Here is a 14193-nt window from a genome sequence, read left to right as displayed (position 1 = left end):
TGGCAGTCCTCACGTGGGATGGGGCAGGAGGAACAACCGGATGTCAAGCGATCCTCAGATGGGGAGGGGGAGACAAGCACAGGCAGGGGGTCAATGGGACCGTGCGGGAGGGGCCAGGGAGCCACCAGAGCCCCGGGACCTGGCGAGGAGTGGCTGCACACCCCTTCCCCTTGGCTGGTCGGACCCTGGGCTGGGCACTGCCCTCGGGGACGCCGATCCAGCCGGCCCCGGCAAGGCCTGCCTCCCATCGCCAGCGGGGCGGCCCCTACAAGATAAGAGCCCACGGGGCCTCTCTGGCTTCCCGGCCAGGCGATAAGTGTGGCCTGTTTGGGGTCTGATAGAGGATGGCCACCACGGCGGTTGGCCAGCGGCCGCTTATCGGCCCATCGCTGCCCACTACACAGAAATTCCTATCTGCAGGAGCCGACAGGGAGCCCCCCCGCAGCCCCCCGAAGATGCAAATAGCGCAGGAAGCTCCCGGGTGCACCCACCCGAGCCAGGCCCCCACAGCTGCCCTGGGGCCAGGCCCTGATCTCCAGGGGCCTCTGTCTTCCCATCTGTAGAACATGGATGTGGATGCTAAGAAGGCCGAGTGGTGGGCGGTGGCCGACGCAAGACAGCTGGGCTGGCGTCCACACACGCACAGCCCGAGCTCCAGAGCCGGGCTGGAGTCTGGTGTGCTGCCTCCGGGCAGTGACGTGGATCAGCCCCAGGGCTGCTCTGAGGACGGCCCGGCCTTTCGTCCCCGCGGTCATGCTCTAGACTGCAGCCTCAGGGTCCAGTGCCTGGACTGGTGGTGGTCCCTGGAGTGTGGGAGCCATGGGGCCAAGGCAGGGTTGACTTGGAGTCTGTAGCTGCCTTTTTGTTACCTCGCCCTAGACCTGGGGAAACTGGGGCAGCAGAGTGGACCCCAGCCCCCCAGCTCTGTCCCCCGTGTGTGGAGAGGCCTGGCCCCGCAGGTGGGTGTCCAGCTCAGCCGTGCCCAGCTGGTGGTGCGGGCTGCGTAGACATGTGGCCTGAGGCCTGTCCCTGGCCAGGTGCACTGTGTGTGGAGAAGGCATGCTGTGGGCATGGCCGGCCAGGGCTCCTGGGGCCCCTCCCCGACTGTCATGGGGTCACTGAGGTGATAAGGGGGCAGCCGAGGAGTCCCGACGGCAGTGGAGTGGCTGTGCTAACGCCCCTTCCAGCGCTGGGCTAGCATGGGGGCCCCGGCCTGTCTGACCCAGGGTGCTCTCTCAGTGGACTGACTCACCCCTGGCCTTGAGTCTGTGGTCGCGGTTCGCATCCTGGTTGTGACCAGCAGCCAACCCTACCCTCTCCAGGCCTCAGACGTGCACATACGGCAAAGAGATAAGCAGGGAGCCCAGAAGACACACGAGCCCCTCATCTCTTTGGTGCCCTGCAGACATCACTAATCAATCCAGCCCTCTTTCACTGGCACCTCGGGATCACGATGAGGTTCACAGGGCTACTCGAACTGAACTGCAGGAGAGCATCTCTAACACCCCTGGGAGACCGTGGGGGTCCTCTCTGCCGGGGTGAGGTCTTCCCAGCCCCCATAGCTGAGGCCCTCGCCGTACGTCCCCTGCGACCTCCCTCCCCACACTGCTGGCTGTGCTGGTGTCACAGCTCCCCAGGAGCCTGTCTGCTCAGAGTTGATGTCCGGTACACAGCAGGTGCTCAATACATGCTACGTGGCCATGCGCCTGGCCCAGGCCCTGCGTTCACCAGGGCCACGCCTGCCCCCCCTCACCTAGTGGCCCCCACTCGGGGCCCTGACGGCCAGCCACGCTGTGCCCAGTGAGCCGCCTTAGCTCCAATTAGGACGCGCCCAGCCCACCTGCGACTCAAGCTGGTGGAGATGGGCGCCTCCGGGAGGGCCTGGTGGGCCCCGAGCTCACAATTCCAGCTACAAATGGGGTGGGGCGGGGCAGTGCTGGGAGGCACAGAACCGCTTCAAAGACACGCCCTTCATCCCGGAACCTGGGGGGCTGGAGCTGCCTCCTGTCTCCCCTCCCACTCCCTGAGGCCGGAGCCCCTTCCTGGCTGGCAAGGGCCTGGCAGGCGGGCAGCTCCAGATCCACACCCCCACCACCCTGCCTTGGCCCTGCTGCTCCTGCCTGGCGGATGCCCTTCCCGTCTCTCGGCTGCTCCGCTGTCCCCGCCAGACCACAGCCTGCCTCCAAGGAACCCTCGGAGGCCCGTCCACTGCATGGGGCCCCGGTTTAGCTCTGAGCATCGGTACAGCTCGGTGCCCCATCCAGGGAACCTGCGGACCCACAGGCCGGCTGGACTTTGGAACAGACGTCAGGCTTGGGCCCAACAGTTCACCACCCACCTCCTGGCCAGTATAGCTGGCCTGTCCACCGCGCTCCACCCCGTGCCGTCAGGTGGCTGGTTCTCAGGACCCCCCACTGGCTGGGCCCCAGGGCCGCCCTGCGAGGCAATGCTGCCAGACCCGGCCGCAGGCGTGCTTACCTGGCCCACTCCAGGGGCTGCTGGCTGCCTCCTCCTCCGGCCTCATCTCTGGCTCCCGATGCTCTGGCTCCTCGGGGCCTCCTGGGGACGTGGGGGCCGGCGGCAGTGGAGGGGGTGGAGGATTAGCGTCTGCGGAAAGGAGACCAGTAGGTTCCCTGGAGCCTCAGGACACCGAGGTGTCTGCCCACCCCAGCCCGCGGCCGCGAGGGATACTGAAGCCAGGTGGGTGAGCGTGTGGCCACAGTGACCCCCTCACCCAGGCTTCTTCAAACTGGGGGGGTACGATCAGACATCTCAGTTCCGCCCCCCAAGCCTTTTAAAAAAAACAAACCCTCAGCCCCTCATTAACTGCAGCAGTGATAGGCGCCCTCCCGCTGTTGTTAATAATTAGAGCGTGGATGGCCTCTCGGCACGCCCAGGCCAGCGGGCACACGCGCGGCCCAGCTCCCGGTCTCCTCGGCTGGCAGCTGGGGGCCCCTCCACCAAGCCCCGCACCCAATTCCAGCCCAAAGGGCATATTTGCCTTCCCTGCTGGGCCGATAACCACGGCGGCCCCCAATCAATGAGGTCCCATAAAAGCCCCCTCTTGGTGACGTCACGCACCCGACAGATTATTAATACCGCGATAAGGGCTGTGATTAACATCGAATAAATCAATCACACGGTATAAAAGTCCTATTATTTTTGGCTATAAATCAACGCGGCTGGCATCTGAGCTCCAGCCACTGCGCGGGAGCCACGCTGGGCCCGCCCGACAGGCAGACATTGCTCCTGCCGCCTTATCACGCTCATCAGCGCGTTATCACCACAGTCTGTGCCAGGTGCAACCCCGACTGTTTTTTCCAGCTCCTCCCCGGGCCCGCCCCCACTCCATGCAGCCCAGCTCCCAGATCAGATAAGGGACCCGGCTCCCCGGGGCAAAGTCCACCAGGAACCAGCCGCTGGCCCTCTGGAGAGCGAGGCCCCCGTGAGCTCGCAGCACCTGATGGTGATGGAGGTGGTGGTGGAGGCCCCTCGCCACACCCTGGGCCACTGAGGGGCTCAGGCCCAGTTACAGATGTGGAAACCAAGGCTCAGAGAGGGCCGAGGCTGGGGCCAGGCTGGGGTGGGCGGGGCGGGTGCTGGCTGCAGTGCTAAGTGACTGATGGAGATGATGAAGGCAGAGACAGAGACAGCCACCCAACAAGAGTGTCAGAGTCCAGGCTTGGGCCCCTCTGCTCTGCCCGCTGCCCAGGGGAGCTGAGGATGATGGGAGCCCTGGCACTGGGTTCGAGTCCTGCTGGCCTGGCCTTACTGCAGGAGCTGGGACCCCAACGGGCTGTGCTGGGGAAAGGCACACAGGCCGCAGGTCTCAGGATGGGGCCTGTTGGGGGCCTATGGTTATCCCGGAGAGACTCTGACACTGGCACCTTACGGGGGTGGGGGGTCCACAGTGAGAAGCCCCCCACCTTGTGTCTGGGAATCTCAGCCCCTCAGTCCCAGCCCTGCCAGGCTGTCCTGCTGTCCTTCTGCATCCCACTGCAGGGGCTTTGCACGGGCAGCTCCACACGTCCTGCACGTCTGGTCACAGCTGCCCCCACCCATCCCGCCTTCACTCCCAGTCACAGCACCACTCAGTCCTGTGACTGTCTCCCCCATCACACTATGGCCTGGGGGTGACTCTGCCTCTGTGCAGGGGGCTTCATGGCAGAGTGGGGATGGGAGTGAGGTTTCCACCCACGGCCAGCAGGGCAGAGGGGGTGGGGTAAGGTGAGCAGGACTCAGAGCCCACCCCCAAACCTACTAACCACCCCCCAGTCTCAGGTCCCTCTTCTGGAAAACAGGGATGAGGGCGCTGACCTCCCCCAGGGCCTCCACCTCAGGGAGGCCTCTCCTCCTAGGGGTCTCTGGGGCAATCTGAGGACGTGGCTGGCCCAAGAGGCTGGGCCAGCTTCGAGGCCCTTCCAGGGACCTGGCCAGAGGAGACTCCTTGGTGTCAGTTAATCCACCGCTGGGTGTGTGTGGGAATCTCTCCTCCCAAGTCCTGTTCTCAGCTTTAGAAACACATCCCCAACCCCTAGGACGCTGCCACCAGGAGGGCCCAAGGAAAGGGTCAGGTGCAAAGGGTGGGGTGGGGAGGGGAGGGAGCCGGCAGAGGGCTGGGAAGTCCACCTGAACTCAGGCCTAGGGTGGGATCCTGTTTGGGAGTTTACAGGCGGGGTGACCCTGGGCAAATCACTCAGCCTCTAGGGGCCTCATTCTCTCGTCTGTAAAGGGAGCCCCACATGTGCTGAGGCAAGCGTACCTGTTTCACTGAGTCTGGGAGGCCACTCAGAGCCCACGTGACCCTGACTCAACCTGGACTAGACCCTCCCCATCTGGCTTCGCTCTCCCCATCTGCACCATGAAGGGCTTAGCTTTCCAGACCCCCATCCCCGACCCCCTCCATGCCTTCTCCTGGCCCTGCCGGGCATGGCTAGCCCACGGGCACCTCTCAGCACAATGCCCATTTCACACGTGTGGAAACTTGAGTCCTCAGTGGGCACTGGCTCGTGTGAAGTTGCGAGGATGGGGGGCAGCCCAGGGGGCCGGGCCAGGCCTGTGGGGCCCACCGCCCGACTCACCTGGACTGGAAGGGCTTGTGGGCTCAGGCTCCACCGCTGTGGCCTCCCGCTCTGGGAGGCTGGTGTCTGCGGCCTGGGCCTCTTCTTTGGCCTCCATGTCTCCGAGGGAACCTGTGGACACAGCCCCAGAGGAGTCGTAAGGCGCTGCCCCCTCACGGTGCACCCACCACCGGCCCCCTGACCCTCCCAGAACCAGTGCAGCCCCAGGGGCCGGTGCAGTGGGGACCAGGCAGAGTCTCAGCCCCTCACACGGTCAGAGGCCCCGAGGGGGTGGCCACGAGCAGGGCTTCCCCCAGGGATGCGTGTACCCTGCCCCTGTACCCACCCCAAGCCCCGCACCAGTTCCCACACCTGGGGGTCACCCGGCCGCCCGCTGCCCGGGGCTGCCTGCTGGGCCCCCCAGGGGAGACATCACCCCGGCCTCTGCGCGGTCGCCCCCATGCCCAGGCCCCCTCCTGCAGGAAGCCCCTACACTCGGGGTTCCAAAGTCTGAGGATGTGCCGAGGGTGGGCCCCAGGGCCTGTCCCACAGGAGGAGCTCGTCAACCCAATTAAAGCGGCAATGGCCGATGAGGCTGAGGTGGGCATGCAGGTGCCTGCAACCAGCCCATCATCTTCCCTCAGAGGCTCCTGTGGCGGGGTTGGGGGGGGCGGTGCCCCACGGGGCTCTCCTGACAGCCGAGCAAGCAGCCTGATCCCAGACCACCTGGGAAACCTGCCAGGGGCCCCCACGTGCAGGCCAGGGTGGCAACCTCTGCTCCAAGGTCAGGATGGTACCTGTGTCGGGGGCAAGAGACCTGTGGAGAGCAGCTGTCCCACTTCACCCTCCACCAATCCCCCAGACCCTTGCCCTGCCCCCTTCCTAGCTCCTCCTCTGGACACCTGCCCCACCCACTGCTCAGCTGCACCCCTGGATTCTAGCTCCGGGCCCCCACAGAGCTGTAAGGACAGGAGATGGGCCAGCGGGCGCTCACTTCTCGTGGCCGTGGGGCTCAGACACAGAACCAGCCCCAGGGCGAACCCTCATGCATGGTCTCTTATCAGTGCGCCCGCATGGGAGGCTCCACGGCAGGCTGGGAGCGCCACAGACTCGTGCCCCTGGGATGAGCGGGCGGCCTGGCCCTCTGTGACCTCCCCTGCCTGTGGGGTTGGCCGGAGCAAGCACTGCTGGTAGCCTTGGGGGCGCACAGCACACAGGCCTGGGGCCGGCCCATTTGCCCGCCTCTTTCTAGAAGTCCGGGTGCTTCGGCAGCTTACTCAGAGTGGAGAGGGGGCCCCGAAGCTGTGGGCCCTCGTGCAGATGGCAGGGACTTCATGGCCTCAGTGGCCGGCTCCGGAGAAGGGGTGTGAGGCCCCTGCTTTCAGGGACTGCTGGGACCAGAGTCCTGGGGTTGGGCATTTGTCTCTCTCCACCCCACTCTCCCACCCAGGTGGGCCTCAGCCACCCAGGGAGGCCCCAGCTCCTGGCAGCTCCATTTATGAAAGAACAAAGGGATCTGCTCGGCACAAAGCGTGACAGGAGCGTGAAGAAAGAGGCTGCCGGCCGCAGCAATTTATCCTAATGGCGCTAATTCATTCTAGCACAATTAATGCTCTGATAATGCAGGAGACAATCGCCAACCAGCAAATGGCTCCAGGCCCACAAGAAGGATGTGATGGGATGTGATGCTGTGAATCCCGCCCCACGAGACCTTGGAGCTTCTGCTGGAGCCTCCCCGCCACTGTGACACCCCAGAGGCCACCTGGGCACCTGGGTCCGGGCTCCACCTGAGGGGGTGGGGGGCAGGAAAGTTTCTCCACTGACTGGAGGGACACTGCTGCTTCTCCAAGCGCCCTGGGCCAGAAAAGACCCCACTTATCCCTGAGGAACCCTTTCTGCCCAGACACCCCAGCAGCTGGGCCAGGCCAACCCTCAGCCGGGCAGGTGGGGTCCTTCCACCTCTCTGCGCTCAGAAATTGTAATAGCTCCAACCCCGCATCAGGAAGCCTGATTTCATCTGTATGGAGCCATGATCAGGTCCTGACACACAAGAAGTGTGCAGGAAACACCAACATTACCAACATCAACATCACACCAACTTTAACAGCTACTAACGCCCCGCACCCAGCAGGGCCTGGGAAAAGGGGCCAGGGTGGGGAGGGGCACTGCTCCTATGGAGCTTCACGTGTCTGTGAGCCCTGCGCTCAGCATCTACAACTGTCTCCCCCTTAAGCCCTCCCTGGCCTCATAGCCCAGGGGGTGGAGGACAGTGGGGAAGGTGTGAATGGGGAGCAGCAGTGGGAGGCAGGCCCAGATGTAAGGAGCTACGGGCAAGTGCCTGGGGGCCTCCCAGCGCCCCAGAGGTGAGCCCCAGTTGTAGCCATTTTGCAGGCGAGTCAACAGAGGCCCTCAGCCAGAACCCCCAACACTGCACCTTCCTGGCTGCTGCTCTTCCCCCACCCTGCCCGCGACCTGGGGTGAGGGTGACACCAGCCCCGTGCCCGGAGGGGTGGAGAGCGGGATCCAAGGCCGAGCACCTGTCTGGAAGCATCCACGGGGGATGATGCTGGTCACCCGTGCTGGGCACAGCCCCCGCTGCCCGGAGCCCCTCGGTTATCACGGCAAGCAGACGCCCCGCGAGCCGATCTGTCTCCTGCTCATTAAGCCGGACGCCGAAATGGAAATGAAAACATAATAGCTATTTGATTGGGGGTGAGATATTTTGCATATTGGCTTGGCGCTGATAGTGGAATTTCATCAACTCCCTTTTTTCATGCTTTAAAACTGAATTACTGAGACAGGCTCTGTGTGGAGGAACGATCCCTGCTCCTTCCAAGTCCCGGGCTGCCTGGTCCTCCTGGCTTTGATGGTGAGACAGCTGGGGGTCTTTTTGAATGACTGCTCAGAAGAAAGCCGGAGCTGGCGGCTGAGGGGGACTAAAGCCCCCGAGGTGGCCCCAAGGGGGCTGGCACAGAGTCAGGAAGTCCAGAGGCCCCGGGTGAACCCCGCCCCAGTAGGGAGACCCCCGCTCCCGCCGCAGACCACTTCTTGGAAGGCGTTGCCACAGTCGGCCCAGCGAGCTGCTGCTCCCTAGGCTGAAGGTGCGCCCATAGCTGCGATGATGGGATGGCTCCCTGCGAATGCAGAGTGGCCTCTGGTCCTCTGCAGACTGTGCTTGCCCCCCAGGCCACTGGAAACATTAAGTGAAAGAATTTGGGCCAAGTCCAGCGGCCTCGCACCTGGACTCCGTGCGTGACCCAGGTGTCACCCCCCCCGCCCACGGCTGCCGTGTTACACAGTCATTCACGGCTGTGGGGCGGTCCTCTGTGTCCCCAAAGCATGGAGGAGGGGAGGTGGGATCGCCTGACCCCACTCAATGTTGGGGCCGGGGCCTGGTCGTGCTCACAGGCCCACTGGCCCAGGGGTGGGGTGGACTCCCCTGGGCACGCGACCCTGCTCAGGTCTCCACCTGGAGTGTGGCGGACATGAGCGCCCATGGCCTCCTGCTCAACCGCTGTTCACGCCCTCGTTCTCCATTCGCTCATGAAACCTCCCCTGAGTCCACCTTCCTGCACCAGGCCCTGGGGACCCTGCAGCCAACACACCCCCCGCCCCCCACCCACCAGGGGAAAAAAATGTCAAAATGCAAGTGTGGCCACTGCCACCAAGGAGAGGTGGAGAGGCCAGTCAGGGAAGGCCTCCTGGAGGAGGTGACAAATAAGCGGCGATCTGGAATGGGACAGCGGAGACTGCCTGCAAGTGGGGCGGGGGAAGAGCACTCCAGGAGGAAGGAAGAGCAGGACTCGAGGCCTGGGCCTGTGTGCCACCCACCCCTCCAGCCCAGGTTCCACACAGAAAACAGCTCGCGAGAGCAGCTTGTATCCAGGGCTGGGGTCAGGGTTCAGTGAGGTGGTGTCGGTGGGTGCTGAGCACAGGCCTGACTTTATTGCAAGTGTTGCTATGATTTCAGCTCCCCAGGGAGGGGCCCTATGGGCTCCTCTGGGGGGTGGTCTCAGGGTGCACGGGGGTGGAGACCGAGGGGCACAGCAGAGGGAAGGGTATAAGGGGCTGGGGACTGGGCAGGGCATCGTAGGGGAGGAGAAAGACTGCCCCCCAGGCTGGTGGAAGGCCTGGCTCCCTGTCCCGCTGGCTCCGGTCAGCTGGCGGGCAGGAGAGGCACGGGGCTGCCAGGGAGAGACCCTGGCCTCTGGGCGGCACAGTGACCAGATAAGGGCCCGATAACAGAGAGAAAATAGCAACAGATTCAGACTTTCCCATCGCTGGGCAGCTGGGCAGCTTGGGCCATGGCGGGGACAGAAGGAGGTGGGGATGGGCCCACTCTCCTTGCGGGGCTGTGCTGTGTCCTGGGGGCTTGGGCAGCGCTCGCAGAATGAGTAGGTCTGAAGCCTGACCCCTGGGGGGCCCGTGGGACCTCTGGTGACCCGCCCCCAGCAGGAGGGGCTCTGGCACAGCTGTGTGGAGGAGGGAGCCAAAGCCCTGAGTGCAGAAGCTGCCCAGGCCCCTAGGGGCCACATGACCCCTCCTTCACCCGCAGTTCTCACAAGGAACCAAGCCGAGTTGGATGGAGTGAAGCGAGCGAGAAGAGGAGCCCTTGGCTGGGATGGGCGAGCAGGGCGGGCCTGGCACACAGGGTCAGGGTGAAGGGCAGGGCTGTCCCACGCCTCGGAGCCTGGGCAGGAAAGGGGCACAAGGGTAGGCAGCGGGGTAGAGACAAAGTCTTGGCCCCAGGGAAGGTCACCAAGGCCTGGAGGGTCCCATTAAGTCAGGACTTCTTACACCTCTGCCAACACTCAGCAGGGAGGAGGGTCCTGGCCCCTGGGCCCTAAGAGGCTCGCTTGGCACAGGGGTACAGTCCCCTTGGAGGAGGCTGGGGGTCTGGGAGGTTCCCTGGGCGCCCGTGGGTCCTCCCACACCCACCCTCCTGCCAGGGGACCTTAGCCACTCTGTCCTTCCCCCTGTCCAGCTGAGGCCTCTTCCTCCCTCTGTGAGATTCCCCACCCCCACCCCCCCACCCCCAGTCTGGGTCCGCCCTGCAGCCTCACATTTGTCTGCAATTCTCCCCAGGGTGGGGTGCTCTGATGCTTTGCTGCCCCTCAGTGCCCCCAGTAGGGAGACCCCCGCTTCTGTCTCAGACCACTACTCGGAAGGCGTTGCTGCAGTCGGGCCAGCGGGGTGCTGCTCCCTAGGCTGAAGGTGCGCCCACAGCTGCGATGATGGGATGGCTCCCTGCGAGTGCAGAGTGGCCTCTGGTCCTCTGGAGGCTTGGACTGGGAGGGGCGCACACTCCCCCGTGGTGACCCGCCAGCAGGCCTCATCAACCCAGGATCACCGCTGACAGCCAGGGTGGCCACAAAGAGGATGTTGGAGAGATAATCTCGGCTTCTTCGAGTGGGCAGCCTGCCCTGCGGAGGGGACAGAAAGGAGCTGAACCTCTGTGCGCTGGGGGCCTGGGCCTGGACGCCCTCCTGCGCTGGTCCTGGTGCGCCCTGCCCCCCGACCTGCCCAGGAAGGGCATGGCCCTGGGACAGACGAGACGGGGGTGGGTGGGACAGATTGACTCCCGCTAAGGTTCAGCGGGATGGTGCTCAGGCGCACTGCGCACTGGGGGGCTCGTGACTCCTTGCAGAGGAGCAGGTGTGGGCGAGGGTCACCCTCAGGCGCAGCACCCCCCATGGCTATGGTGGGGTGAGTGGTGGGTCACCTGCCTTTGCTTCCAGGCTGTGAGCTGCACTTGACCCATGAGGCATCCTAGCCCCCAGGGTACCCAGACCGACCCGGGGGGCCTAGACCGACCCTGGGGGTGCTGGTGGGCACGGTGTCCCCAGTGAGCCAGGCCCAGGAAGTGGCTGGCTGCTGTCACAACCCACTCTGGGTCACTAGAGGGCAAGGAGGGAGTTGGGTGCTCAGTGCCGAGCCCAACAGGGTCACACTCTCTAGGAATGGGGGCCCCACGCTCCTAGGAACAGAGTGCCGTGATCTACCCCAGCTTTTAACAAATTAAAACATTGTAAGGAGATACCCTTCGCATACAATGACATCCGTCCTTTTGGGCATCACTCAGCTTTTGGAAGCCTGTTCACTTAAAGCCACGTTTCCCTGGTGGCTCAGAGGGTAAAGTGTCTGCCTGCAGTGCGGGAGACCCGGGTTCGATCCTTGGGTCTGGAAGATCCCCTGGAGAAGGAAATAGCAACCCACTCTGGTACTCTTGCCTGGAAAATCCCATGGGCTTTGCCTGGTAGGCTATAGTCCGTGGGGTTGCAAAGAGTCGGACACGACTGAGCGACTTCACTTTTCCCTTTCCGTGGTGGTCCAGTAGTTAAGACTCCATGCTCCCAAAGCAGGCGGCCCAGGTTTGATCCCTGGTCAGGGAACTAGATCCCACATGCCACAACTAAGAGTTCACATGCTGCAACTAAAGATTCCTCACACCACAACGAACAGGGCAGATCCCACATGTGGCAAGTGAGACCCCTTGCAGCCAAAGGAAAAGAGAGAGGAACAGGACAGTCCTACATAATTCAAATGAAACCCAGGCCCCCGTGGCTCAGGCTCATGCAAACAAACGCTCCAGCAGCCCAAATGCCCACTGGCTTCTCCCCAAAGCTCCGCAGGGGTCAGTCAGGATCTTAGCCCCTTTATGGCATCGACCACCTTTCTCAGTCACTTCTCCACCCCCAGCTGACCCAGCGCCTGGCCGTCTGGTCCTGATCCCAGCTTCCTTGTCCCCACTCCCAGGACACCCCCACTTGTTTGCTGACGCCCTCACAGGACATCTGCAGCTGGGCTCCCAGCTATGGAGGGAAGGCCTGGGTGACCAGAAGACAGCAGAGGGGGCAGGTGGGGGGTGCAGAGTGAGCCCAGCAAGCACATTCCTGGGGATCCCCTGTTCCTCAGACACAGGAGCCCCGCTGTCCAGTGTAGCTGCTGAGCCTGGGGGACCACCTTGGCCAGCTGCTCAGCTCCCCCAGCCTCTCTCTTGGGGCTGTCAGCACAGATGCTGAGTGACTGTCTCCACCGTCCCTTGTTCCTGGTGATGTTCACCCAGACCCACCATGGGCCATGGCCCACTGCAGTCACACCAGTGCCCACCTGCTCCTGACTCTGGCAAGGCGGCACTGTCTCTTCATGGCACACTTGCTCCATCACCCCTCCTCTGTCTGCACCCCAGCACCCTCAGCTTGGGCTCACAGTCATTGCTCAGGGACTCTGGTGACCAAGTGATGGGTGGGGGAGGGTAACAGGCTGGGGGCCACTGGGCCCCCAGGAGAGGAGCTGGGCACAGTGGTTGGGTGAGAGGGAGCCTGAGCCTGCTAGTTGGGGGGTGTGTGACCAGGGAATGAGCCCCAGGAGCCCTGAGCATGCCACCTGCCCCCACTGGCAGAAGATAAGCTGGCTGGCCCTGCCTGGGTCTCTGAGGCCTGGTGAGTGGGGGGCTCCAGGCAGGCAGGAAGGAGTTGTGGGAAATAGGACACCAACCCCCATGAGGCCCTGTGCCCAGCCACCACCACTTCCTCCTGCAGCCAGCCTGGAGCAGACGGGTGAGCCTGGGGGGCTTAACTGCCCCAGCCTGAGGACCATGACTGGACCCCTCCACACACATCACCCCTCAAGGCTGCACTGGGCAGGCAGGACCACAAGCAGCTCTGGGATCTCTGCCAAGCAGGAGCAATGCCACAACCATCATGACACTTGTAACGACCCTTAGTGTGACCCCATCCTCCAGGGAGAGTGGGGGAACCAGGGCACAGAGAGGTAAAGAAACTTGCCCAAGGCCTCGCAGCTGGGGGAGTGGACAGGCTGCCATCTATTCTCCCTTCCAGAGCCTTGCATTCTCCCTGAGGCCCACCCCGCTCAACCCGCTGTCCCTGTTTGTAGAGACAGGGGGCCACTCATGGACCTTATAGAGCTACCGTGAAGGTGGACAGGTAAGGGTTTTTCAGGAGATAAAGATGCACCCTGGATGGGGGTGTCCTTCCCAGGAGCACTGGGAGTCCACCAGGCCTGACACATGTTGGGTCAATTGTGAGCAAACGGGTCCAGACTGGGGACACACCTCGGATACCATGAAGGGCCAGGAAGGGTGCAGGATAAAGAATCGTGGGTGGGTATGGAGTGGTCACCAAGGGCTGTGACCGTGAACAGGGAGAACTGCCCGTGCAAAGTCCTGGGATTGGGGAAGAGTCTGGTGATTTGGCTGCTGCAGCTGAGGATGGAGCACCAGGCCGAGAGAGAGGCAGAGAGGCCAGCCAGTCGGGGTTTATTCTCAGCACCGTGGGACATAGCAGAATGTGGACGCTGGATTGCAGGAAGGACCCCAGGGTGCGGCTGCCGTGGCCCGGCCGCCATCTCCTCAGGCCGGCTCCAGGTCTCTCCCTGCTAGGAGCCTGTCCCGTCTTGCAGATCAGGGCCAGCGGGCTGGTCCCCCACCTCGGTCCCTGGGGGCAGAGGCCCAGGCGGGCGAGGCAGAGAGAAAGGGGAGGCGGAGGAGGCGGGAAGAAAGCGCAGGGCCTGAGAAAGCCCAGCCCGGCTGATAGGGGAGAGATTGGTTTCAGCCGGAGCCGCGCCTGCCAAGTCTACATCCTACCAGCGGCCTGCACTTACTCAACATTCATCACTGCTGAGCTCGGAAACTTTATCAACGCTAGAGGTTGGCGCCATCTCTGGGCCTGGCCACTCCCGGCCCTCCGATGGGCCCGATAGCTGCTGATAGATTACGCGAGATTGTTTCACTCTGGAGAACCGATTACGAACGCTCCTGGGGGAGGGGTGCAGACCACGTGGCCTGGGGGTGAGAGTGGGGGAGGGCCGGGGTTTTCCAGAAACACTGGCACGTGTGGCAGAGACCCCACAGATGACTGGTGGAGAGGAGGAGGGCGTGAGGCCACTCGTGGGGCGGGAGCGATGGTCAAAGCCATGGCGCGTGGCAGGGAGACCGATGCTGTGGCACAGCCGTGAGTGGGCAGGGGAGCCAGAGGAGGAGAGGACGGGGCCGCGGAGAGATTCTCTCCAGATGGGCCGATAAGGCTGACAGATGGGAGCGGGGCTGTGGCTAATGGAGCCATCGCTGCGTAGCCTGCGTCAGACGGATAGAGGCAGACTACTTCCCAGCTGG

The 14193-nt window shown here is 63.5% G+C and overlaps 1 protein-coding gene across 2 annotated transcripts in view; it reads right to left on the bottom strand.

Moving 5' to 3' along the window:
- The window catches only part of ZFPM1 (zinc finger protein, FOG family member 1), a 62265-nt gene that overhangs the window by 31958 nt on the left and 16114 nt on the right, over positions 1-14193 (bottom strand). For both annotated transcript variants that reach the window (XM_061386973.1, XM_061386972.1), the window contains exons 2-3: positions 5082-5192; positions 2479-2607 (exon numbers count right to left, since the gene is read on the bottom strand). In XM_061386973.1, coding sequence (XP_061242957.1) covers positions 2479-2607; positions 5082-5192 — 240 coding nt within the window. The remainder of the gene's footprint in view (positions 1-2478; positions 2608-5081; positions 5193-14193) is intronic.

Source organism: Bos javanicus, chromosome 18, assembly GCF_032452875.1.
Source record: "Bos javanicus breed banteng chromosome 18, ARS-OSU_banteng_1.0, whole genome shotgun sequence".
In the NCBI taxonomy this organism is placed as follows: domain Eukaryota; kingdom Metazoa; phylum Chordata; class Mammalia; order Artiodactyla; family Bovidae; genus Bos; species Bos javanicus.
The sequence above is the reverse complement of the archived record's forward strand: the minus strand, read 5'-3'. Positions and strand labels throughout refer to the sequence as shown.